The 27,849-nt window shown below is 44.5% G+C and overlaps 1 protein-coding gene across 3 annotated transcripts; it reads left to right on the top strand.

The window, feature by feature from the left end:
* Positions 1–7,157: 7,157 nt before the first annotated feature.
* Positions 7,158–24,964, top strand: LOC139160352 (zinc finger protein 3-like). 3 transcript variants are annotated; one of them, XM_070738120.1, is made up of 6 exons: positions 7,158–7,362; positions 9,854–9,975; positions 12,447–12,561; positions 12,689–12,756; positions 19,105–19,234; positions 23,358–24,964. In XM_070738120.1, exons 3-6 carry the CDS (start codon positions 12,456–12,458, stop codon positions 24,383–24,385), a joined length of 1,332 nt encoding a protein of 443 aa, XP_070594221.1. In that variant the 5' UTR covers positions 7,158–7,362; positions 9,854–9,975; positions 12,447–12,455; the 3' UTR covers positions 24,386–24,964. The 3 variants fall into 3 exon arrangements, with proteins under 3 accessions (XP_070594221.1, XP_070594220.1, XP_070594222.1); XM_070738119.1 differs by having other exon boundaries at positions 9,854–9,964; XM_070738121.1 differs by lacking the exon at positions 9,854–9,975.
* Positions 24,965–27,849: the final 2,885 nt, after the last annotated feature.

Genomic DNA, 27,849 nt, shown 5'->3' on the forward strand with positions numbered 1-27,849 from the left:
CCAAAATATATAAATATATGCTACACTATAAAATGGAGGAACACATCGTTAAAAATAGTATACATAGTTGGGGCAAAAATTTTGGTTACAGCATAAATTTAGATAAGTGGGAATCAATTTGGACCAAAAACTATAAATTAACAAAATCTACAGCTTATAAGGAAAACATATACAAAATGTATTATAGGTGGCACCTTCCACCGGCAACATTAGCCAAAATGTATAAAGGAACAAGCCCAAAATGTTGGAGGTGTAAAAAAATGGGGACATACTACCACATTTGGTGGACCTGCTCAAAAATGAAAAAATTCTGGAACAAAATGCAGAATTGGATAGAAGAGATTTTACAAATGAAGATAAATAAAAAACCTGAAGCCTTTCTCCTGGGAATTATAGATCAAAAAATTGAAAAAAACAAACACTACTTATTAATTCATATATTGACAGCAATTAGAATAACGATAGCTCAAAATTGGAAGCAACCCGAACCACCTGAAGATGATTTGATAATTAAAAAAATATTAGACTGTGCTGAATTTGACGCACTAACAATTAAATTAAAAAATAAAGAGGACTCCGAACACGATAAAACCTGGATACATCTTTATAACTGGTTTAAGAAAAGAAATAAAATTCAAAAGAAAAAATCAAATTAACAATACTTTATATCCTTTTCATTACATAGAAAAAAAAAATACAAAAGACATATATACAAAAAGATCTGTATGACATTAAAGAAATTGAATATGAATAAAAGAAGGCGGATAAGAAAGAATTAAATGATTTAAAGAACAGTGACAACCTACAAGAGAAAATGGTCAACATGCTTCACCAGAAAATAATTTAAAACCAAAAATCATTCAAAACTTACCTCCTGAAGGGAATACAAGTACAAATATTATAAAATATGCTAAGTGAATAGTTATTGTTATTAATGTACTTAAATAAGCAATTAGATCTTTTTTTAAAGAATATTTTTGTTTGTTTGTTTGTCATGTTTGTTTGTTCGTTTATTTGTTACGCGTTGATTTAGCCTTGTATTAATATAAAACATATCTTGTATGTAAATGTGTATATATTTGTAATAAAATTTAAAATTTTTTTTTAAAAAAAAGTTCCAACAGAGTCATTCCGTGTCAAGTGGACCAATTTTAAAGATCATCCCCACCTCACCATCTCAGATTTTGATGAAATTTGGCATATAATTTCTTTATGACATAAAACTATGCTGTGCAAAATTTTAGAGGATTGAAGCTGTCCCACACGATCTAACAGGGCACCAAAACCCGTTAAGTACCAACTTTGAACTCTTATATTTTTTAAACAACTTGAAGGAAAGTGCTACAAATTGGAAGTCCTCATTGTAGTTGTGTACTTAGTAGACCTGCCAAAAATCAGCCTGAAAGGCCAAGTAGTTTTGAAACTACAGCAGCCTGAAGATTGCTATAAATTCATTTTTCAGGATTTTTTTGCAAAATTTGAGCCTGAACCATGGAAAAAGTAAGAGGACTAGGTACATGGGGTTTTTGACACTTTATAAAGCCTTACAAGGTTTGCTGGTTCTCCAAATATCTCCAACATACCACTACGGCCAGCTTCTAGAAGTTGGCCCAAAATGTCATTTTTGCCGACTCAGCATTTTGCAACCCTTTATTTGAGGTCTCCTAGAACTCCCAAATTTTAGTTTTTTGAACTAAAATTTTGCACAGCATAATTCTATACATACAGAAACTATGTGTCAAATTTCATCAAAATCTGAGATGGTGAGGTGGGGACCACTGGTCCACTTCACACGGAAAGACCCAACAATTTATCCTTTGGCTAAAATCCCAGAGCAAACATAACAGTGTAAGAGTTACTAGTTGTAGACAGAGTTCCTAGATGAAGTCCTCAATAAATTAACTGGAGGAGCCAAAAACATTAGCAAAACCAAGAAAGTAACTGTTTAAATCCAAAATGGAAAAACAAGAGACTATACAAACTATACAAGAAACGGTGTTGTTTCCCTGCAACAAGGTGGGGCATGCCGCACTCTTAAATAGTGTGAGGTCATGACCCAATGACCCAACAGCATTACCTCTTCCAGCCAATCAGGTGTCTCTCTTCCTTGACCTTTCCACTCTGACATCTAAAAGAGGTTCCATCTCTGCCTCTGATTTGCTGAGCACTGAACCTGTGTGTCATCTGCTGATTGGATGAGCCTTGGACATGCTGTGTCATTCCTGACAGGAAGTGCTGTAGGCCCTGGCCCCTCAACACTGTCCCTGTCGGGTGCTAAAACCATCACAGAAACATTATCTGAAAATACCATTTTGGTTATCTACAGTATAACGAAAGCACAACTTCACCCAAGTAGACTTATATTGGAGAAATGTTCCACAATACAAGGATATTTTAACAGACAAGGTGGAATTGCAATCTAAAAACTGGAGGAACAAGGGATAAAGATGGATTGGTATGGGAGAATCCAGTCACGATACAATAAGGATGTTAAAACAGAGGGTATTAATTTAGAAATGACAGAACTAGATGAGATACTCACAGGAAGAGATGAAAGATCAATTGAAAATCTATATAATTATTTACTGGATATTGATTTAGAGCATGAATAAGTGAAAGACACAATGATAAAATGGGCACGAAATTTCAGCCATACTATAGAACTGGATTGTTGTGAGTGGGCCATGTCTGGCTCAGCTGGTCAGGGATTTTGAGGATCAAGAGACGATTTTGAGGATCAACACAACTGTACTGTTGTGTTTCGCTATATTATTATTATTATTATTATTATTATTATTATTATTATTATTATTATTATTTATTGGATTTGTATGCCATCCCTCTCCGCAGACTCGGGGCGGCTAACAACGATAAAAAACAGCATGTACAATCCAATGAATAAAACAACTAAAAACCCTTATAATAAAAACCAAACATACACACAAACATACCATGCATAACTTGTAATGGCCTAGGGGGAAAGAATATCTTAACTCGCCCATGCCTGGCGATAAAGGTGGGTCTTGAGTAATTTGCGAAAGACAAGGAGGGTGGGGGCCATTCTAATCTCTGGGGGGGAGTTGATTCCAGAGGGCCGGGGCCACCACAGAGAAGGCTCTTCCCCTGGGGCCCGCCAAATGACATTGTTTGGTCGACGGGACCCGGAGAAGGCCAACTCTGTAGGACCTTATCGGTCGCTGGGATTCATGCGGTAGAAGGCGGTTCCGGATGTATTCTTGCCCTATGCCATGTAGGGATTTAAAGGTCATTACCAACACTTTGAATTGTGACCGTGCAGGCCACGGAGTGTTGCAGAAACGTGGGCGAATCTAGGGAGCTCCACAATGACTCTCGCGGCCGCATTCTGCACTATCTGAAGTTTCTGAACACTTTTCAAAGGTAGCCCCATGTAGAGAGCGTTGCAGTAATCGAACCTCGAGGTGATGAGGGCATGAGTGACTGTGAGCAATGACTCCCTGTCCAAATAGGGCCGCAACTGGTGCACCAGGTGAACCTGGGCAAACGCCCTCGCCACAGCCGAAAGATGATGTTCCAATGTCAACTTTTGATCGAGGAGGACGCCCAAGTTGCGAACCCTCTCTGAGTGGGTCAGTAGTATATGTTGTGAGGCGCCCCAAGACCATGGATAGGGGTGGCATACAAGTCCAATAAATAAATAAATAAATAAAGGAATACTGGCATCTCAGGCCACTGTTCTTGCCATCTGATACCGAGAGTGAAAGTGAAGGGGAGTTAGAGACTGGAGAACCACCAGAGACTGTAGTACCCCCAGTTATGTTATTGAGTGAGTCAGAGGATGAGGGGGAATTAGTAGACCTCTATACGGGGCTACCTTTGAAAAGTGTTCGGAAACTTCAGATTGTGCATAATGCAGCTGCAAGAGCAATCATGGTCTTCCTAAGGTATGCCCATGTTACACCAACACTCTGCAGTCTGCATTGGTTGCCGATCAGTTTCCGGTCATGATTCAAAGTGTTGTTTATGACCTATAAAGCCCTTCATGGCTTCGGGCCAGAATATCTCCGGGACCACCTTCTGCCGCACGAATCCCAGTGACCAGTTAGGTCTCACAGAGTTGGCCTTCTCCAGGTCCCGTCGACTAAACCAGTGTTTCCCAACCGGTCTCCCACAAGACACGGTCAGGTGTGCCGCGAAGCTCCTAGGGAAGCTCCAGCTGGGCGGGGCGCTGCCGGTGCCTCCGACCTGGAGCTCCCACTCGCAGCTGTCCCCCGGCTCCTGCCCGATACCGCTGTTTCCGGTGCTCTCCTGCTGGGCCCCAAAGAAGGAAGGCTGGAAAAAGGAGCGCTTCATTCTTCGCGCCTCCTTTTTCCCGCCTTCCTTCTTTCGGGCCCAGCAGGAGAGCACCAGAAACAGCAGCAGGTTGGAGGCACCGGCAGCGCCCCACCCAACTGGAGCTTCCCTGGCGTTGCCAGCAAGTGTCCTTTGGGGCCCGGCGGGAGGGCACAGGCGGTGGGAGCGGGAGGGTACCGGCTGCAGTGGCCCCAGGCAGTCACGGGGAGATGGCAGCGGCGAGAGGGAGCTCCAGGGTGGAGGCACCGACGGTGGCGGTTGGACGTGCTGCTGGACGCCGTACATGCTGGTGCTGCGGGGCTGGCATATACGGCGTCCAGCAGCACGTCCAGCTGCCGCCGTCAGAGCACACGCTCGCAGTCAGCCGAGAGAGAGAGAAAGAAAGAGAGACATAGCAAGAGAGGCAGAGAGAGAGAGAGAGAAAGAGACATAGCAAGAGAGACAGAGAAAGAAAGAGAGAAAGAGAGAGAAAGAGACATAGCAAGAGGCAGAGAGAGAGAGACAGCAAGAGAGGCAGAGAGAGAGACATAGAAAGAGAGACAAGAGAAATAGAGAGAGAGAGCAAGGGAAAGAGAAAGACATAGAGGAAGGGAAGGAGGGAAAGAGAGCAAAAAAGAGAGGAAGAAAGAAAGAGATGGAGAGAGAGAAAGAAGGGAAGGAAGAGAGAGAAAGAGGGAGAAATAGAGCGAAAGGGAGGAAGAGAGAGATTTTTTTGTCCAAACTTTTCTTTAGCGCCCCCCCCCCTCCCCGGTTCAATGTTCCCCAGGATTTTGAAAATATGAATAATGTGCCGCGGCTCAAAAAAGGTTGGGGAACACTGGACTAAACAATATTGTTTGGCTGGACCCAGGGGAAAAGCCTTCTCTGGAGGCCCTGACCCTCTGGAACCAGCTTTCCCCAGAGATTAGAACTGCCCCCACCCTCCTCACCTTTCGTAAGCCCCTTAAAACCCACCTCTGTCGTGAGGCATGGGGGAATTGAGATATTCCTTTCCCCCTAGGCCTATACAATTTATGCATAGTATGTTTGTGTGTATTTTTGGGGCGGAATCCAAATCTAATAAATAAATAAATAAATAAAATCTCTTCTATCCCTATATCTTTCTTCTATTCTCTCATTGATTATTTCATCCTATACTCTCTCTTCTATTCTTTCTCTAATTCTATTTCCTTGAAGGTGTCCTCTATTACCTTCATTGTGTATTATTGTGTATTGGACTAAATAAATAAATAAGAAATATGTTTGCAAAGAAGAGGCAAGATAGGATGTCTACATTCTCATTGTGTGCTGGATGACATTAACTAGGTTTTGATCCCCTGCAGTTCAGTTTGTCTTACGAAGGTAATAAACCAGCATCCTAAACCAGGGTCAGTTGACTGGCATTTCATTTTATCTGAACTGAGGTTTCATGCTATATTGTACATTTTTAAAAAGCAAGTCTCCCCTTGTGAGTAAAAAGAAATTTCAATGATCCAAAATGCCAAATCTAATGAATTTTCTTGATGGAAGACATCGTTTTACCAGCTCAGAAAATACATAGAAACATAGAAGACTGATCGCAGAAAAAGACCTCATGGTCCATCTAGTCTGCCCTTATACTATTTCCTGTATTTTATCTTAGGATGGATATATGTTTATCCAAGGCATGTTTAAATTCAGTTACTGTGGATTTACCAACCATGTCTACTGGAAGTTTGTTCCAAGGATCTACTACTCTTTCAGTAAAATAATATTTTCTCATGTTGCTTTTGATCTTTCCCCCAACTAACTTCAGATTGTGTCCCCTTGTTGGGGGTGACTTGGAAGAGGGGAGTTTGGCAGACAGCCCAGGAGCAGATCAATCATCCTTATCATCCCTGGATTCTGAACAAGAACTTATGACACATCCACGCATGCATAGAGTAATGCATATTTTTATTTATTTTATTTATTTATTTTGTCCTATACACAATACATATTGAAGAGAATAGACATGAAGTATTATATATAAAGAGAAGATATAAAAATAGAGGAGAAGATATATGAAGGAAGAAAAGATATATGATATATGAGATAAGGAGAAACAATTGGACAGGGGACGAAAGGCAGGCTAGTGCACTTATGTATGCCCCTTACTGACCTCTTAGGAACCTGGAGAGGTCAATCGTGGATAGTGATTAATATTAAGTTTGAATTTGTTGCGTGCTCTTGTGTTGTTGCGGTTGAAGCTGAAGTAGTCATTGACACGCAGGACGTTGCAGCATATGATTTTGTGGGCAATACTAAGATCGTGTTTTAGGCATCGTAGTTCTAAGCTTTCTAGACCTAGGATTGATAATCTGCTTTCGTAGGGTATTCTGTTTAGAGTGGAGGACTCTTCTGGTGAAGTATCTTTGGACATTTTCTAGGGTGTTGATGTCCGAGATGTGGTATGGGTTCCAGACAGATGAACTCTATTCAAGGATGGGTCTGGCAAAAGTTTTGTAGGCTCTGGTGAGTAGTGTGAGATTGCCAGAGCAGAAGCTGCGTAGGATCAGGTTAACAACTCTAGAAGCCTTTTTGGCGATATTGTTGCAGTGGGCTTTAGCACTTAGGTCATTTGATATTAGTATTCCAAGGTCTTTTACTGAGTGGGGGTTGGCTGTGAGATTTTGTTTATTCAGTTTATATATGAGGTTTGGATTCTTTTTGCCGATGTGGAAGGTAGAGCATTTGTTGGTTGATATTTGAAGTTGCCAGATGTTAGACCAATGTGAGACAAAGTCGAGGTCTTTTTGGAGAGTAGATGTGTTGTCCTGGTGTTGAATAGTTTTACATCCTCCGGGAAAAGAGGAGAGATCAACTGAAGGATTATTACAGGAGATAAGTAAGGCCACCTGTGGTTGGGTGGGGCTGCTGTAATTAGTGCTGCAGATAAATGAGCAGCCTGCTGGTTTAGCCTCATGGCAGTTTATCTGATTCATAGTTTCACCAAGATCGTGGTTTTTGCTGTTCAAGATTGTATGTGGATTTTCTGGACTTTAGAATTGGACTCAATTTCCCAGATATTGGGTAAGAAATTGGATTGCATTTAACCTGTGCCTTGTGTGTACCAGAAAATCCATTTGACCTTTAAAAAGGGAGCTGTTTCTGTTTTTCTGTTGATAGACTTCTGGATTTCCTTCTATCTTGTGGTGTGTGTCTTTCTGGACTAATTACCCTGTAGTTATGGTTGGGACACGCCAAATAGGGAGGAAGGGAGGAGAGAGAAAGAGAGAAATAGAAAGGGAAGGAAAGAGAAAGAGAGAGAGGGAGGGAAGGAGAGAGAGTGAAAGGGAGGAAGAGAGAAAGGAGAGAAATAGTGAGAGGGAGGAAAGGAGGGGAAGAGAGAGAAAGAAATAGGGAGGGAGAAAGTGGAAGGAAGGGAAAGAGAGAAAGAAAGAAAGGGGAAGGGAGAGAAAGAGAAATAAAGAGAAAGGGAGGGAGGAAGAGAAAGGAAGAGAGAATGAAATAGAAAGGGAGGGAGGAAGAGAGGGAGGGAAGGAGGGAGAAAGAAATGGGGAAGAAGGGAGAGAAAAAGAGTAATGAAGAGAGAGAAAGAGGAAGGAAGAGAAAGAGAGGGAGAGAGAGAAAAATAGAAAGGGAGGAAGAGAAAGAAAAAGAGACTTTTTTCTCTCCATATAGACCAAATTTTTAATCCCCACGCCAGTCAATGGTGTCCCTCTTTACCAATGTTAAAATCTGGTCACTTTAGGGAAGGGAGGAAAATGGAGAGGAATGTTATGAAACATTGAAGAAAAACTGGTAAACAGAAGTATAATAGGTGCAAAATTAGATTATTGGCAGTGATGGGCTCCGGTAGCAAAATTTGGAGCTCCACCCCAGACCACCCAATTTGCACTGAAAGATGTTGAAACAAAATGCATAAGCCACACCCACAGTGTGGTAGTAAAAATTTTGGTAGCCCGTCACTGGCTATTGGCCTGATTTATTGGATAGAAACGTATAACTTCACATCTTTCTATGATTCATGGTATATGTATGGGCGCATATAGGGAGATTCTGGAAAAAAAATAAAAGCTTTTCTTTTAAAAAAAAAGGTCATGCACCATTGCTCCGCTCTTTGCATGAGACTCTTCCGTGCACAGAAAATCCACGGGGTGGGGGGGGGGGGGGGACTTCAGCTTTGAGAGGCTCTTACAAGTTGAGAAGGAAATGACATCATTGAGTTTTTGCCTTTCTAGGATGCTGGACACTCTCTCCCTTTTTAACCCTTTATCTTGAAGATCCAGAAGTGGGGGAAGTAGGTGTGTCTCTGTGGAGGTGATTATGTGTGGGTGGGTGGATGTCCTTCCCGTAGAAAAGGAGGCGGAGGGTTGTCACTCCCAGAAAGGAAACAAGAGACATGTGGCTCATCCAGGTTCAGTTTGTTCAGTTTTAGGAGTGGGAGACAGCCACCCCCAAACCCCAACCCAGAACTGCTGAGAACCTGGTGAATCCCACCTCTGTTCTGTTTCAACAGTCTTTCCAAACAGCCTACAGCCTCCATTTATTTATTGGAAACAAACCAGATAGATATTTCTTCCAATAAATGAAAAAAGCATTTGGAGATGCACAATTTTCCTTGCATTAATTTAAACTGGAAAAGGCCCTTCCGGTGCTCAGTGGAATCCACGGGAAGATCTCAGCAAGAACTGGGCAGAATATTTATTTATTTATTTATTTTGTCCAATACACAATGAGGGTTTTAGTGGGTATATATATATACACACACACAGTATATGTATATATACACATAGTAAAATATATGATGCTGGTTATAGAGGAGATACTCATAGTAAAATATATCTAAGAAAGAATAGAAAAGAAGATATAGTAATAGAACATATCAATGAAAGAATAGAAGAAGAGATATAGGAATAGGAGAAAGGTTTAGGAGATATAGGAGAGCAAAAGGACAGGGGACGGAAGGCACTCTAGTGCACTTGTACTTGCCCCTTACTGACCTCTTAGGAATCTGGATAGGTCAACCATAGATAATCTAAAGGTAAAGTGTTGGGAGTTTGGGGATGACACTATGGAGTCCAGTAATGAGTTCCACGCTTCGACAACTCGGTTACTGAAGTCATATTTTTTACAGTCCAGTTTGGAGCGGTTAATATTAAGTTTAAATCTGTTGTGTGCTCTTGTGTTGTTGTGATTGAAGCTGAAGTAGTCGCCAACAGGCAGGACATTGCAGCATATGGTCTTGTGGGCAATACTTAGATCTTGTTTAAGGCATCTTAGTTCTAAGCTTTCTAGGCCCAGGATTGTACGTCTAGTTTCGTAGGGTATTCTGTTTCGAGTGGGGGAGTGAAGGGCTCTTTTGGTGAAGTATCTTTGGACTTTTTCAAGGGTGTTAATGTCTGAGATGCGATATGGGTTCCAAACAGATGAGCTTTATTCGAGGATGGGTCTGGCAAAAGTTTTGTAAACTCTGGTAAGTAGCGTGAAATTGCCAGAGCAGAAGCTACGTAGGATTAGGTTTACAACTCTTGAAGCCTTCTTGCCTATATTGTTGCAGTGGGCTTTGGCGAGCTGGGTGCGGGATAGTGGAGCAGAGACCAGCTCCCAAGCGGTGGCCCTGGTGGAAGGCTTCCTCCTGAGCCAGGAGGAGAAGGAGAAGGAGGAGCAGGTGAGTTGCAGGTGAGAGGACTTCCTCTTGGGACTCCTGAAAAAATTGAATATAATAAACAATATATTTACATTCGTGTATCCTTTTCATATTTTTATTAAGATTAGAATCATGGAATCATAGAGTTGGAAGAGACCTCCAGGGTCATCGGGTCCAACCCCCTGCTCAATGCAGGATTCATTAAACCATCCCAGAAAGATGACTTTCCAGTCTCTGTTTGAAGACCTCCAGTGAAGGCGAGCTCACCACCTCCTGTGGCAAACTGTTCCACCGGCTTATCACCCTTACTGATAGAAAGTTTTTTCCGATATCTAATCTAAATCTACTCCCTTGCAGTTTTATTCTATTGTTTCTAGTCCTTCCATGTGCTAATGAGAACAATGCTGATCCCTCTGCTCTGTGACAGCCCTTCAGATATTTGTAGACAGCTATCAAGTCTCCTCTGAGTCTTCTCTTTTGCAGACTAAACATCCCTAGATCCTTTAACCGTTAACCGTTCCTCATAGGACATGGTTTCCAGACCACTCACTATCCTCGTAACTCTCCTTTGAACTTGCTCTAGTTTATCAATGTACTTTTTAAATTGGGCCCCCCCAGAACTGAACACAGTACCAAAGTACTGTAGAGAGGAATAATTACTTCACGTGAGTGAGATTCTATGCTTCTCTTGATACATCCCAGGATGGTGTTTGCCTTTTTTGCAGCTGCTTCACACTGTTGACTCATGTTTAATCTGTGATCTACCAATACACTCAGGTCCTTCTCACCTGTGCTGTTGCTCAGACCTATTCCTCCCATTCTATATGTGCTGTTTTTATTATTTTCGCCCAGATGTAGGATCTTGCATTCCTCTCTCTTAAATACCATTCTGTTAGTTTCAGCCCATTGCTCAAGCTTGTCTAGATCTTTTTGAATCCTATCTCTATCTTGTTCAGTATTAGCAACACTGCCTAGATTTGTGTCATCAGCAAATTTGATAAGTTTCCCTTCAATTTTCCTTCATTTAGATCATTTACAAATATGGTAAATAGCACTGGGCCTAGGACAAATGCTTGTGGCACTCCACTTGAAACATTCTTCCAATTGGATGTGAAACCATTTATTACCACTCTTTGAGTGAGATCACTAAGCCAGTTTTGAATCCATCTAACTGTTCTTTTGTCAATCCCATACTTGACCATTTTTTCAATATGGATGGTATGAGATACTTTGTCAAATGCCTTACTGAAGTCAAGATATACCACATCTACTGCATTTCCCTGATCAACCCATTTGGTAATTCTATTATAGAAAGAAATTAGATTAGACTGGCATGACTTGTTTGTTACAAATCCATGTTGGCTCTGGTTAATTACTGCATTCCTATCCAAGTGCTGGCACACATGCTGCTTTATGACTTGTTGAAGGAGCTTTCCTGGTATTGAAGTCAGATTCACAGGCCTGATTATCGAGATATAAAACAGAAAAATGAAAAAAGTAGGAAATGGGGGGAGGGAGGGAGGGAAAGGAAAGAAGTATAGATGAAAGGGAGGGGAAAGAAAGAATATACAGTAATTGATTTTTTTTTGCAGTCACATAAAATGGTAACATTACTGACTCAATGTTTTACTTTTACATATTTAATATATACTAGCAAACTCCTTAACAACAAACTTACGTAATGAGCAAAACTCAGTCAAGATTTTTTTCCTTATTAAGAATAAAACCGAGCAGTGGTTCCAAAGTAGAAAGAAAGTTGAGCGTGGTCTTTTCTTTAACTAAAGCACCTGATTTTGCCATCGCTGCTAGTTCCGATCAGTTTTTCTAACAACTTCTACATTGCGGCAATTAAAGTATACTTCAACTTGTATGCATAGAGCATTTTTGCTGCTCTTAACATATATAACATATTGTTTTTCAATCTCTTTGGGTATTAAACCTAAAAGAAAAGTTTTTGGTTTGATTTTTATACACAATTTGAAAATCTTCTGCAGTAAAATATAAATCTTACCCTTGTATGTCTTTGCTTTGGCAAAGTCCATCAAAATTGATAAAAAGTTCATTTTTTTACATTTAAATTTCAAACTTGTATTTGAAATTTCTTTATATATTATTGGTAATTTATCAGTGTTTAGTAGAAAGATACATCATTTTATAAAAGATTATTTTAAATTCTAAAATTAATACAAATTTTAAACTCTTCAACATCATGTCTTCTCCTTGTTCTGGCATTATATTATACACACAAAATCTTTGCTTTGGATCAATGTATTCAAATGCTGATGTCTTCTTACCAGACTTTCCTGGCATTCATACTACAGTATGTGGTGCCTACTTTTTGTAAAGTTCTTGTATGCATTGTAGAAGAAAGATTTCGCACATCGATTTCTTTCTTACTTCCCAGCCTAATTGATCAACACTGAGTGATTTGCAATGGTATTAACAGGAAAAGAAACCACTTTATGATTTGTGACATCCATTAATTCTTTTCTCCTATTTCAAGTCCTTCGCAATGGAAATCAGAGATTCTGAGAGAAAGAGGCATCCGTCAAATCTCCTCCAAGAACAGATTTTCAGGGAGATCTGTCAGGGAGATCCAAATCAGGACACCTCAGGAGGTAATATAAGGTCCTTCCACTCCTTTGAGAATTCCTAAATTTCTCATCTTTTCTGTGTCCTTTTTTCTACAGCATCCCTCCTCCCATTTTACTGATTATGCTTTTTGAAATTCTGTCTCCCTCCCAGGGAAGAATAGAAGAAATTTAACACTTTGTTTTGGGGGAGCAGAAACCAGGATTGAACCTCTAACTCAGGTAAGAGAAGAACATTCATTTACTAGATTTATCTTTTCCATTTCCAACAGGAAATCAGAGGATGTAGATAAGCACAGGTAGTACAGTCCTAAGTGTGAAAAATGGGCATGTCATTTTTTCGCTGTTGTATAACTTTGATCACTAAAAACTAAAAACTTTTGTTAGTTGAGAATTACAGGTAGTGTTTTCTACCATTTTGTCTTCAGCTTCCCCCACCCCAGCTTCCCCTCTGCCAGTGCTGCTGCTATGTGGCAAGGAACGTGGTGGGGCAGCGTTGGTGCCACCCCCTGCATTATCAGCCCCCACCGTCCATCCAGATCCACCAGTTCCACCACACCCTCTGCACCAGCAAAAACACATGATGGGAACCATGGCCTCCCCACACCCAAACACAGGCCGCAGTTCCTTCCAGGCACCATCTGGCCCCACACACATACTCACCTACTCCAATGAAGGCCATGCCCACTGCCCCACCCTCCCTGAGGACACTCTGAATTCTGGCTTATCTTGGGGGTAGGGCTTATATTCCGAGCAGCAGTACAATCCAGCTTTTTCCTCAGAAAACGTTCTCCATTTCCTTATTTACATGCCAGCCAATGGCTGACAATACCAGAAGCTTCCGTGCAATTTGAGGAGGGGCAGAGTCTCTGGATATTGATGGCACATCACACAGATGGTTTAGCTCTCCCAGCACTTCCATGAAAGTATTGGGCATGAGCAGGATTGCTCCTTCTCACCACAACATAAGTCATTTCATAAAACACTACAAGGAATCCCTTCATCTACAGAAACATTTCTGATGGGTTAATAATAATAATAATAATCTAATAATTTATTAGATTTGTATGCCACCCCTCTCCGAGGATTTGGGGCGGCTCACAACAGCAATAAAAATACAATAAATACAAATCTAATATTAAAAAAACAAGTTAAAACCCATTACTGTGGTCCCTTGATTTACGCGTGTCTGACTTTTGCGGAAAGCCTATACCATGGTTTTTCAATAAATAAATAAATAAAAAATTTTGAAAACCCGTGGTATTTTTTTATTTCTAAAATGTATTGTAAAAAGCCGTATTTATATAAACGTCCAACTTCTGCCCCAGCCTTCCCCTTTAATTCTTGGAGCATTGGTACACTCCACTTGAAGAGACTTACTGCCACCCACTGCCGCCAATTTTGCTGCTGCCGATTTCGGTGCTTCATGGCCCCTCAGCTGTTTGGCGGCCCACGTGTCTTCTGTTGGCCGTAGCGGCAGTAGGAGGCACAATTTGGACAGCAGGCGCCAAGGCTCGGGCCACTCACCAGACCTGTCTTCTTTCGGTGCCGGCCCCACTCAGAGAGGAACCCTTGGTGGCCATGGGTGAGCCTCTGGATCCGGATGGGCGGCTACCCACCCGCAGCAACAAAGGGGGTCGATGGTTCAGGCTTTCAGGATGCTGAGCCACTGGGGTATCGGCATGTAATAGAGACAGCGCTTTGCAAGTAAGCGCTTGGAGGAGTTCGAGGCGAGGAAGTGGAAGGTTCAAGCGGCTTTTTTTTTCTTCATGGGGGAAATCAGGCCGAGCGACCCCCCCGCCCACCCTTTTCTTCCTCTCTTCAGCCCGGGACCCAGGTGCCACCTCATCTGGAGGTCAGACGGCGCAGCACCTGCCCCGGGGTTTAGAAAAGGAGTGCCTCTCTGCTGCCGATGCCATTTCTCTTGAGAAGGCAGCCACGAGAAATGTCGGCTTGGTGTGAATGGGCAGGATTGATGCCCTTTAAATTTAGGGCTTTTCTGGCTGGTGACTAGTGGGATTCCCCCCCCAACTGCCCTCATAAGGCTTAAAGCAGAGGTCCCCAACCGCCGGTCCGCGGACCGGGACCGGGCCGTTGGGGTTTTCCAGCCGGTCCGCGGCGCCGCTGCCCTCCCGGCAGAGGACATTATACAGGACAGGGTGGGGCGTCGGGCAGGGCGGGGAGAATCAGGAGGCTCCTTTGGCGGCTGGGGGCTGCCTGGCTTTGTGATTTTGGCTGGGGGGGGGAGTTAGGAAGGTCCTACTTCTCCCCCCCCCAGCCAAAAACTCAAAGCCTATCTCCTGGATACGGGCGATGAGCGGGACGAGCGGCGCGGAAGCCGGTGGCTGTGGCAGCTGCTGCAAGAGGCTTCCGCACCGCTCTGTCCCACTCATCGCCCGTATCCAGCAGATAGGCTTTGAGTTTTTGGCTGGGGGGGGGAGAAGTAGGACCTTCCTAAGTCCCCCCCCAGCCAAAAACTCAAAGCCTATCTGCTGGATACGGGCGATGAGTGGGACAGAGCGGCGCGGAAGCCTCTTGCAGCAGCTGCCACAGCCACCGGCTTCGGCGCCGCTCTCCCGCTCATTCCCCGTGTCTGGCAGAAGCTGCTGCCTGAGTGCTTTTGGCTGGCGGGATTCAAAGTGCTGCGGTGGGGGGTGTCCTGACAGCCCCCCACCCCAGTGCTTCGCCTCCCGCTGGGACACCCCCCACCCGGATACGGGCGATGGGTGGGACGAGCGGCGCGGAAGCCGGTGGCTGTAGCAGCTGCTGCAAGAGGCTTCCGCGCCGCTCTGTCCCACTCATCGCCCGTATCCAGCAGATAGGCTTTGAATTTTTGGCTGGAGGGTGGAGAAGTAGGACCTTCCTAACTCCCCCCCCAGCCAAAATCACAAAGCCAGGCAGCCCCCAGCCGCCAAAGGAGCCTCCTGATTCTCCCCGCCGTGTGGAGAAGAGTGGAGGGCTGCGTCACTAAGCTCCCCCCCTCCATAACCCCACCCCCATATGACCAACGCTCTCCCCCCCCCCGGCCGTGGAAAATTGGTCTAGCTTAAAGCCGGTCCCTGGTGCAAAAAAGGTTGGGGACCTCTGGCTTAAAGCCAAGCCTTACTGCCACCGATTTCGCAATCCCCGGGCCTCTCAGCTGTTTGGCGGCCCACGTGTCGGCCGCCGCTGTCCAGATTGCGTCTCCTGCCGCCACTGCGGCCGACAGAAGATACGTGGGCTGCCAAACAGCTGAGGGGCCCAGCAGTGGCAAAATCGGTGGCGGCAGCAGTAGCAGGTACGTGAGCTGTGTGGCCTCCTCTCCAGCCTCTGCCACCACCATCTGTGCCCTAGAGCACAGCAAAGCCCCCAGATTGCTGCCCCGTTGCCCCTGCGCGTTCTGCCAGGAATGGAGGAGGGAGGGGGGAGGAAGAAAGGAAGCATCTCTACTTCGCGGAAATTCGACTTTCACTGGCAGTCTCAGAATGCATCCCCCGCGAAAATCGAGGGAACACTGTAGTACTAAAAACAATCAATGCTACACAATCACACCACACTCAAATGCTACAAGTCAAAAGGGGGTGGATTAGTCCCCACATGTCTGGCGACATAAATGGGCGAGGAGGGTGGGGGCAATTCGAATCTCCAGGGGGAGTTGATTCCAGAGGGCCAGGGCTGCCACAGAGAAGGCTCTTTCCCTAGGTCCTACCAGATGACATTGTTTAGTTAACAGGACCTGGAAAAGGCCAACTCTGTGGGACCTAATTGACCACTGGGATTCGTGTGCCAGAAGATGGTCCCATAGGTATTCTGGTCCGATGCCATGTAGGTCTTTATAGGTCATTACCAACACTTTGAATTGTGTCCAGAAACTAATCAGAAGCCAGTGCAACCCGCGGAGTATTGACGAGACATGGGCATATCTAGGAAGGCCCATGATTGCTTGTGTGGCCGCATTCTGCATGCTCTGAAGTTTCCGAACACTCTTCAGAGGTAGCCTCATGTAGAGAGCGTTGCAGTAATCCAACCGCGAGGTGATGAGGGCATGAGTGACTGTGAGCAGAGACTCCCTGTCCAAATAGGGCCGCAACTAGTGCACCAGGCGAACCTGGGCAAACGCCATCCTTTCCACAGCTGAAAGGTGATGTTCTAATGTTAGCTGTGGATTGAGGAGGATGCCCAAGTTGCGGACCCTCTCTGAGGGGGTCAATAATTCACCTGCCCCAGGGAAATGGACGGACAGATGGAAGTGTCCTTGGGAGGCAAAACCGACAGCCACTCTTGTCTTGTCAGGGTTGAGTTTGAGCCTGTTGACACCCATCCAGACCCTAACAGCCTCCAGGCACCGGCACATCACTTCTACTGCTTTGCCGACTGGACATGGGATGGAGATGTACAATTGGGTGTCATCAGCATACTGATGGCATCTCACCCCATGCCCTTGGATGATCTCACCCAGCAGTTTCATGTAGATATTAAATAGTAGGGAGGAAAGGACTGACCCCTGAGGCACCCCACAAGGGAGAAACCTCGAGGTCCACCTCTAACCCCCCACTAACACCGACTGTGATCGGCCAGAGAGGTAGGAGCAGAACCACTGCAGAAGAGTGCCCCCCACTCCCAACCCCTCCAGCCATCGCAGAAGGATACCATGGTCGATGGCATCGAAAGCCACTGAGAGGTCAAGAAGCACCAAGCCAGAGGCTAAACCCCTGTCCCGGGCCTGCCAGAGATCATCCATCAGCGTGACCAAAGCAGTTTCCATGCTGTAGCCGGGCCTGAATCCTGACTGTGGAGGGCCTAGATAATCGGCTTCTTCCAAGGACCACTGGAGCTGGAGCGACACCATCTTCTCAACAACCTTCCCCATGAAGGGAAGGTTGGAGCCTGGATGGTAGTTGTTAAGTACAACTGGGTCCAGGGAGGGCCTCTTGAGGAGGGGGTGCACAAGTGCCTCCTTGGCTCTAGTAGCCACTCCTCCCTCCCTTCACATATCAGGGGTTTTTCCAAAGCCCACCTGCCCATTGATTTTCTCAAGATACTGAGGGCCTTTTGATTGTGGATGGATTAATAGATGCAGAAGGAAGAGTGTTTTGATGATGGTCGGCTGCCTGGCTGGCTGGCTATTTGGAAGTTCAATTGATCCAGAAAGAAGCTGTGCTTATTTAACCTAAATGGCACTGAAAATCCTACAGAATCATTCAAGATCATAGTTCCCTCTAAGCTGAGCAGTGAGCAATTGCTCACTTAAAAATCATCATCAACTCAGAGTTTTCCAAACCTGCCCAGAAGCCGAGAGGGAAAGAGTGAGAGGGAAGGAGAGAGAGAGGAAGAGAGAGAAACAGATAGAAAAAAGAGAGGAAGGAAAAGAGAAAGAAAAAGAATGGGAGTAAGGAAGAGAGAAAGAAAATCAAAATCTAGTTTGAAACTAGCTCAACTATTTAAGTGGCATTTTGATATTGATAGAGTTGCCCTATTATGAGCTCACTGTTATAGACACACAGTACAGTGGAACCCCGACATAAGAGCTGCTCTACTTAAGAGCAACTCGAGATAAGAGCTGGGAGGGGAGAGATATTTTTGTTCTACTTACAAGCCCAAATTCGAGATACAAGCGCCAAGGAGCTGTCTCCTGAAGCCAAACGCTAACTTCCGTGTTCGGCTTCAGGAGACAGCTGCGAAGCGGCACGCGTGTTTTAAAAGGTTGCAGCCGGCCTGGGGGGCTCGGGGGGGTGCTTGCAGCTTTCTTTCTTGCTCTTTTTCTTTCTCTCTTTTACCTTCCCTTCCTCTATTTCTTCTTTTCTTTCTCTTTCCCACCTTCTTCCCTCCCTCCCTCCCTTCACTCATTCCTCTCTTACTCTCCCCTTTCATAAGTTTCCTTGCTTCCTTCCTCTGTTCCTGTCCCTTCCCTCTTTCCTTCCTTCCTTCCCACCCTCCGTCCATTCATTCACCCATTCCTCTCTTGATCGCTTAAAGCCGGTCCCTGGTGCAAAAAGGGTTGGGGACCTCTGTCCTACAGGATTGGGTGGCAGAGAAGTTGAACATATGTAAATTTAAAAGTTTAAGAAAGTTTACAAGTTAAGTGAAAGAAACTTCATTATTCATTTATATGTACATGTACATTTCTTCATTAAAAACATGTCTTTCTGCATAATTTAGACTAACTTTGTGAGTTTTTTGAGGGCTGGAACCAATTAAAATTATTTACATTAATTCCTATGGGGAAAAGTCGTTCGAGATAAGAGCTGCTCGACTTAAGAGCCCAGGTCCGGAACGAATTAAACTCGTATCTCGAGGTACCACTGTACAGTATTTTATTTTGAAATTCTCTGAGGCAAAACAGGGTGGGTTTTTTATTTATTTGTTTGTTTGTTTGTTTGTTTTTTGTTTATTATTTCTGTGCCGCCCAGTCTCGAAGGGACTGCCGCTCAGACACTATACTTTTCCGCCCACTCCCCCCAAAAATTAGAGGGAACACTGTTCAAGATAGCCACTTTTCTTAGTGTGTATGTTTGCTTTGGGAATATCTAATTAATAGGAAATATCCTGCAGTCCCTCCTCATTCTGTTTTGTACTTTTTTCCCCTTTCAGGAGGGTCTTCTGCTCTTTGAGGAGGTGGCTGTTTATTTCTCAGAGGAGGAGTGGTCTCAGCTGGATCCTCACCAAAAAGCTCTGCATCGGGAAGTCATGCTGGAGAATTATAAGAATGTGGCCTCTCTTGGTAAGGGTTTTCTATTCTCCAGTCAGATAAATAAACAAATAAGCATCATTTTTTTCAGTTCATTTCTATTTTTCTTATGATTAGGAATGTTTAATTTATTATATCAATACCAAAGGGGGGATTTTCTTTTTAGAGTTGTAGCCTAAAAAAAAAATAAACTGAAAAAAGTGCTCCAAATCATGGGGGGGGGGGGCTTTTCTGAGCAAAATAAGCAAATAAGCATCAGTTTTTCAGTTCAATTTTCATATCATTATGTTCAGAACTGGCAGTCTAAAAAAAATAAAATAAAGTGGCAATGATTGCACACAGCAAAAACATGGTTTGGGCTTTCTGAGTGAAACAAAAATATAAGCACCAATTTGAAACCGTGGGGAATATTTTTCTGATGATCAGCAATGTCCAATTTAGTAAATCAATGCCTACGGTATTAAAAATATTTTGGATTTGGAGCCTAAAAAAAAAAGTAAAGTGAAACAGATTGCACACAGCCGTGGGGGTGGGAGGCCCTACCTCTGAGCAAAATAAATAAATAAGCATCAATTTTTTCAGTTCAATTTTCATATCATTATGTTCAGAAATGTTCAACCTAGTATTTCAATGCAAAATGTTTTAATAATATTTTGATTTTGGAGCCTGACATATATATATATTGAAATAATTGCACACAGCGGGGGGGGGGTTCTTTTATGAGCAAAATAATCAAATTAGCATCAATTTTTTCAGTTCAATTTTCATATCATTATGTTCAGAAAAGGTCAAATTAGTATCCCAGTAAAAAGGTTTTCAAAAAAGTTGGAACTGGCAGGCTAAAAAAAATGTAAAGTGAAAATGATTGCACACAGTCGTCGGGGGGGGGGAGGTTTGAAGTGTCATTCTGAACTAGATAAAAATGAACAAAAATGCACAAAAATGCTAGGGGCGGGCTTTTACTAATGAAATAAACAAATAAGCATTAGTTTTTCCTCTCAATTTCACTTTCATTGTGTTCAGAAAGGTTCAAATTAGTATCCCAGTGAAAAAAGTTTCCAAAAAGACCAAATTTAAGTACCTAAAATAAACCTTTTTTTTACGACCCGAACATTACAAGTGAGACTTTTTTTGCCCAGCCAAAACTAACCCCCCCCCCCAAAAAATACCCCTAAAATCATACAAAATCATACGGCGGTCACCGGTGGGGTTAGGCTGCCTCATCACCGACTTCGCTGCCCCCGCCCCGCCCACCCCTCCGCCACCATTTAGGTTAACCTTCCCCATCAGCCAACATGAGCGGTAAGGAAGGGACCATCGTGACCAGGCGGGGAACGCCGCCTTCTTTCTCTTTTTCCCGCCCCTCCCAGCCCAGCCCCCCGGGCAGGGAGGGGGAGAGATTCTGGGGAGGGGGAGTCGGTGACGAGGCAGCCTAAACCCACCGGTGACCGCCAAAGGGTTGACGAAGGGGGCGGGTGCTGCGCCGACCCAGCCAAGCCTATGGACGCGCCTCCCGCCGCTCTGCCCAATCGCAAAGCCGAAGGAAGCACAGGAGGCGGTGAATGTCGTGTCCTCCGACCATTCAAGCGAAGCAAGGTGGGGCTTGGCGGGGAATGTTGGGGGAGGAGTGAAGAAAATTGAAACAGATTACGAAAAGGTCGGTGGTGGATGGCACTCCTTCCAGGAAAACGCCTCCGTTACATCTTCCGCTGCCAGCCAGGCCATGCTGGCGGCAGCGCAACAAAGAGGCATTCGCTTTCCTCCTGCCCGCAGCTGACTGACCGTGGGCTTGCTGGGAAGCCCCGCAGCCCGGCTGTCACTTTTTAAAACAGCCGGGAGTTTTCCCAGCAGCCTCCGAGAACCTAGAACCCAAATGCCAAACCCTCCACGCACTTCGCCCTGAATGCCTCCTGGCTCACGTGGGCAGCAGCAAACCCCCTTTGGGTTTTCGGCTCGGGGGGGGGTTCAGGAGGACCTTCCTAACTCCCTCCCCCCAAGCCGAAAACCCAAAGGGGATCTACTGCTGCCCGCGTGAGCCAGGAGGCATTCAGGGCGAAGTGCGTGGAGGGTTTGGCGTTTGGGTTCTCGGTTCTTGGAGACTGCTCGGAAAACTCCCGGCTGTTTTAAAAAGTGACAGCCGGGCTGCGGGGCTTCCCAGCATGCCTCATGGCTCAAGCGGGCAGCAGCAGACCCCCTTTGGGTTTTCGGTTGGGGGGGGCAGGAGAACCTTCCTAAGTGGCCAAAGATGTTCCCAGCCCAGCGGCGCTTTTACATTGATCCCTTTCTCTGGCCACTTAGCTCCTCCCTCCTCCTCCCATATTCCACCCCTCGGCTGTCATTTTGTAGAGAAGCGAGAAGCGGAGGAGGAGCTGGATGCTGGTGGTGGCGGAGAAAGGCAAAGGTGGTGGCGGCGGGTGCCTTTGCTGCAGGCAGGTGCTGCAGGCAGCTCCCCCCAGTTCTCCTGCGGACCTCTTCCACACACACCCGCCGCCTCCAGCCTCCGTGCCGCCGCCCAGCTGTCATCTTGTAAAGAAGCGAGAAGAGGAGGAGCTGGATTCCGCTGGCAGTGGAGGAAGGCGAATGTGGCTGGGGGAAAGGCAGGCGGTCCAGCGCTTCACCTGCCTCCCAGCCAAAAGGCAAAGCCGCGCAGCTCCACAGCCGCCGAAGAACTGCCTCCTGCCTGCCCCCGCTCTTCTGCCAACCACGGGCGATGGGTGGGACAGAGGGGCGGGGTTAAGCCTCCTTCGGCAGCTGTGGAGCTGCGCGGCTTTGCCTTTTGGCTGGGAGGGCAGGTGAAGCGCCGGACCTCCTGCCTTTCCCCCAGCCAAACCCCCAAATGTCTCCGCTGCAAGAGGCACCCTCGCCCCTGCCCCTCGCCTGTGGCCGGCAGAAGAGCGCTCTTGCCCGTCGGGAGCCAAAGCACTGGGGTGGGAGTTGTCAGGACACCCCCCACCCCAGCGCTTCGTTTCCCATTGGGCAAAAGCGCTCGGGAGGCCACGGGTGAGGGGCGGGGAGGATCGGGAGGCTAAGTCTCCTGCAGCGGATGCTGTGGTGGGGACCTTTGGGTTTGTGGCTGGGGGGGAAGGGGTGGGGGGGTGTCAGGCGGGACCTCCTGCCTCCCCCCCAGCCAAAAACTCAAAGCGGCCTCCCAAACCCGAACTTTCGCTGAGAAGCCCCGCCGCCCGGCTGTCATTTTGTAGAGAAGCGAGAAGAGGAGGAGGAGCTGGTGTTCGGGAGGTCGCTGAGAAGCCCCCGGGCTGTTTTAAAAGGTGACAGCCGGGCGGCAGCATTTTTTTGCGGGGTTTTTTTGTTGTTGCATGGATTAATTGACTTTACATTGTTTCCTATGGGAAACAATGTTTCGTCTTACGAACCTTTCGTCTTACGAACCTCCCCCTGGAACCAATTAGGTTCGTATCTTGAGGTACCACTGTACAGTGTTCCCTCGATTTTCGCGTGTTCGAACTTTGCGAAAAGTCTATACCATGGTTTTTCAAGAATATTATTAAAAAATACTTTGTATTTTTTCCTCCTATACCATGGTTTTTCCCGCCCCGATGACCTCATATGTCATCACCAAACTTTCGTCCACCTTTAATAAATATATTTTTAATAAACTTTGATAAAGAAACATGGTGAGTAATAATCTAAATGGTTGCTAAGGGAATGGGAAATTGCAATTTAGGGGTTTAAAAGGAAGGCTTGTGATACTGTTCATAGCCAAAAATAGTGTATTTACTTCCGCATCTCTACTTCGCGGAAATTCAACTTTCGCGGGCGGTCTCGGAACGCATCCCCCGCGAAAATCGAGGGAACACTGTACTATTCAATTTGTTTCTATATATATATTTTAACATTTTAGCGACAAAGTAATTTCTTAGTTGGAGGGAATGGCAAACTCCATCATGCAGATTTCAACTATTTTGGCCGATGTGCTTCCATATCATTCAACCTTTTTGATTTAATGTCTGTTTCAAGATTTTACACCTCATACATAGAGATATTATAATTTCTATACCATGCCACAGTATAAGGATGCAAAAATGGAGTATATATAGAATTTGGCACAATACCTAAATGCAATTAAAATGACTTCTGACAGAGTGATCTTTTCCCCTAAACTTCCTCTCATTTTCATTTTTCTTTCTTTTTGAAGGTGATAATGAGAATTACAATAAACTCTCTGGAGAACCAATCAAAGCGTTTGGACAAGGAGTTGTAAGGAAGAAACTTGCAATTCAAACAGAATCCCAAAGGCAGGAAAGAAATCTGTCAAATAACTTGAAAAAGGAAAGCTCATTTTCGATTGTTGCTCAGATGCAGGAATTTACTGATCAAGGAGGAAAACGAAGGAAGAAATATATTGGGAAAGGTGCAAGACACGTCAAAGAGACATTAGATGTCAATGGACCCTGTCCATCACAAGCCAAAGAAAGAGCCAATCTATGCAAAGGCAAAGAGAAAAATTGCATATTCACACTTTCTGAAGAAAATGAGTCTCTTCAGTCACAAAAAGGTTTTCACATTGATGAGACATCAAATAAGTGCAATCAACATGGAAAGAATAAAAGGATCCACACAGCGGAGAAGCCATATAAATGCATGGAGTGTGGAAAGAGCTTCAGAAGAAGCAACCAACTTATATGCCATCAAAGGATCCACACAGGGGAGAAGCCATATAAATGCATGGAGTGTGGAAAGAATTTCAGAACAAGCGGTGATCTTACATCCCATCAAAGGATCCATACTGGGGAGAAGCCATATAAATGCATGGAGTGTGGAAAGAGCTTCAGAAGAAGCAACCACCTTATATGCCATCAAAGGATCCACACAAGGGAGAAGCCATGTAAATGCATGGAGTGTGGAAAGGACTTCAGAACAAGCAGTGATCTTACAACCCATCAAAGGATCCATACTGGGGAGAAGCCATATAAATGCATGGAGTGTGGAAAGAGCTTCAGAAGAAGCAACCACCTTATATGCCATCAAAGGATCCACACAAGGGAGAAGCCATGTAAATGCATGGAGTGTGGAAAGGACTTCAGAACAAGCAGTGATCTTACAACCCATCAAAGGATCCACACAGGGGAGAAGCCATATAAATGCATGGAGTGTGGAAAGAGCTTCTCAATAAGCCGTAATCTTTCACGCCATCAAAGTATCCACAGGGAAGGAGCCATATAAATGCAAGGAATGTTGAGAAAGTACTCCAGCACACTCCATAGTCTTTTTTACCATAACATGATTCCTCGACTGGAGAATGCCCAAAACAAAGATACATTTGAATGAGAAATGAAGTTAAGAAGTTAAGTAAAGATAATTAAATACTCTGTTACTTTGTCCAGCTTCTGTCCACCTAGCAGTTTGAAAACATGTAAAAATGCAAGGAGGAAAACAGGGACCACCTTTGGTGGGAAAGTAACAGCGTTAGGCGTTTAGTTATGCCGGCCACCTGACCACAGAGACGTCTTTGGACAGCGCTGGCTCTTTGGGTTTGAAATGGAGATTAGCACCATTCTTTGAGCTGGAAATGACTAGTGCATACGTCCGAGGGAAATCTCTATGTTTACCTTAATTCAATATCAGTTGTGTGGTTTTGTTCTAGCCATGTATTAAACTCTCTAGTTGCTTTACATATTCATAAAAACAAGATTTGTGAAAGGATTTGGAGGGGGCTTATTTCAAGGTGTGAGAGGCTCATGTTGGTTTGCAGCTGTCGATATTAGTTCTGGGTCAAGCTGGACAATAAAGAGACTGAAAAGAGCTGAGAGGCTAACTCAGTTCTTTTTTAACCCCTTCTTTCTTTCCATCTACATTCTTTCACTAACTGTAGCTAAATCTCTCTCCACCCCACCCCATCCTGTCTTCTCACCTCCATATAATCTCTTCAAACCCTTAGGAACTTCAGGTCTTGTGGTTGGAACATTTTGTTCTGTTTATTTCATTATAAAGGGTTTGATGAATCCCAGTATGGTTGCTCAGGTTGGTCCAGGTGCTTTCTTGCTTCTCAAAGATATTTTGGGGTGATAGAGGTAAGCCAGAAGAGATTCGACCTGTAAGAAGCGAGAATGATAATCTGGAAAACAAAAAAGAATTATGTGTAGCATGGCTGAATAAAGGAGATGCGAGGGAAGACAAGATAGAAAGTGGATAGGAGTAACAAGCAAATTATGAGAGTAATTTAACTAAATAATAAGCAAACAAATGTAATAGTTGAAAGTTGCAGTTAGATTGAAAAGCTTACTCGGGTTTCAACCAAGGTTTAAAAACTTTTCTGTAACTTGTTCTTCCTGCCTATTTTTCTGTTCTGCTGTGTAGTTTTATGTCTCTCCCAGGTTTGTTTAACCTAGCTCCCTGAACACAGAGGAGTCGCCTCTGACAGATATCCTCTTCACCTTTATACAGCCTAACTTCTGTTAAGAATCATGTTGTAATTAGCTAAAAAGTGGTGAGCAGGACAACTCAGTGAGTGTCGGTGAAATCCTAAGTTCTGAATCATGCATACATCACTCTCAAAGATGAAAAATTTCCTAGAATAATAAGGTCTGTTCTGTCCTCGTTACACATTACTTTGTATGCAGCTTGACATGCAACTAAACCCAACTACCCTCCAATAAAACAGACCCTGTGGGTAGATCCGGATGCTTTATTAAAGGAACAGGATGGTTGAAACTGGACAAATAGAAATACAGGCATTCCTCGAGGTACGAACCTAATGGAGCCTGTCCATTAGGTTCGTATCACAAAAAATGTGTCAAATTAATAATAATAATAATAATAATAATAATAATAATAATAATAATAAATTAGATTTGTATGCCGCCCCTCTCCTGTTCTGTCTGGGTGCCCCCAGACTTCAACACCAACTGGAAAAAACAGCCAGACACGCTGGTAAAAGCAAAGGCACTTTATAGTTTGAAAAATAAACACAGAGAAAAACCTGTTCTTCCCAACAGGCAGGCTATGAGGCTTCACAGCAGAGTCCTGACGGCCAGACAATACAGCAGACTTCTTGCTGGCACCCACACCACTGTAGAGAATAAGACCCACGCCTTTCCCCCCAAGGGTTCAGCCTTCAAGGCCACAAGCCAGAATCAGAGACGCCAAAGATCACAGCCAGGTCCCAGGACTCCCAAAGATAATACTCCACAATACAGGAAGGGTGGGTCTGCCTTTTCAGCCTTTCTGGGGAGAACCACACCCAAACCCAGCTGTTGCCTATTTAGGGCTGGAAATACCTGGCTAATTGTCCCCTTCGTTGTGCTGCTCTTCTCTGCCTGAGATCGATGATGGCTTGTGCATTTTCATCTAAGGACTCCAGGCTGCTTGCTGGGGAGAGCTCCACCCCAGGGGACTCAGGCTGTTCTCCCTTTCCCTCGGCCTGATATTCCTCCTCCCCGTCTGCCTGGGCCTCCTCCTCCTCCTCCTGTTCCTCATCCTCCCCCTCTGAGCATGGAGCCGGCAGAGGTTCAGCCGTTCCCTGAGGAGCCTCAGACAGAATCACAACATCTTCGAAGACTCGGGGCGGCTCACAACAATAATAAACAGTATATAGTAAACAAATCTAATATTTAAAAGAAGAAAAAATATCTAAAAGCCCATTATATAAAACCATACAACACAAGCATACCATACATAAAACTATATAAGCCTGGGGGAAATGTTTCAATTCCCCCATGCCTGGTGGTATAGGTGGGTCTTAAGCAATTTACGAAAGACGAAGGTGGGGGCAGTTCTAATCTCGGGGGGGAGTTGATTCCAGAGGGCCGGGGCCGCCACAGAGAAGGCTCTTCCCCTGGGGCCCACCAGACAACATTGTTTAGTCGACGGGACCCAGAGCAGGCCAACTCTGTGGGACCTTATCAGCCACTGGGATTTGTGCGGCAGAAGACGGTCTCGGAGGTATTCTGGTCCAATGCCGTGTAGGGCTTTATAAGTATAACCAACACTTTGAATTGTGACCGGAAACTGGTCGGCAGCCAGTGCAAGCCACCGAGTGTTGGAGCAATGTGGGCGAACCTAGGTAAGCCCACAATCTGATTCAATTTAGAAATTTATAAAATTAAATTCATTAATTGAATCAAATGGCTTGTTAAATGAATGAAATATCTCATTTCCTGCAACTGATCAGTTGTTTCCACCACTGATCAGCTGATTCTGATTTCTGTCAGAAATTAGTTGTTAAGAACTTATTCTAGCTTAGTAAATTGTAACCTTAAATATTGGTTGTCATTCATGCAAAGATTGTTATGAAATGCACCTATTTAATATTACTATATGAGCAGAAGCCAATAACAAAGCTTCATCCGTAATATATGATTTCTAGCAGTATATCATATCAGAAGCAAACAACAAATATTGATTTGATCACAATGCTCCTTCATTTCCTTCTTCGGCAACAGATTTAAATGAGATTCTTGTGAGGATTATTTTTTCTAATGCCAGTACTTTAAATACAATGCTATTTACTAAACTATAACATTGCCAAAATCTTCCCAATCAAGGAGCCCTCTTCTGGCCCGCCCTGGGAAATGCACCATATAAAATATGTAAATAAAATGATTTTGAAGTTTCTTTGGCAAGGGAAGAAAGTGAGGATTCATATAAAAATGTTATAAGATGCAAGACTTAGGGGTGGATTTGGACTT

The sequence above is a fragment of the Erythrolamprus reginae genome, chromosome 2 (genome assembly GCF_031021105.1).
Source record: "Erythrolamprus reginae isolate rEryReg1 chromosome 2, rEryReg1.hap1, whole genome shotgun sequence".
Taxonomy (NCBI): Eukaryota; Metazoa; Chordata; class Lepidosauria; order Squamata; family Dipsadidae; genus Erythrolamprus; species Erythrolamprus reginae.

Bases quoted from the DNA above. Each gene is read 5' to 3' on its own strand.
- LOC139160352 (XM_070738120.1), top strand. From the start codon at position 12,456: ATGGAAATCAGAGATTCTGAGAGAAAGAGGCATCCGTCAAATCTCCTC. The intron at 12,562-12,688 runs GTAATATAAGGT...TCTCCCTCCCAG, and splicing joins AAATCAGGACACCTCAGGAG to GGAAGAATAGAAGAAATTTA. The intron at 19,235-23,357 runs GTAAGGGTTTTC...TTCTTTTTGAAG, and splicing joins TAAGAATGTGGCCTCTCTTG to GTGATAATGAGAATTACAAT.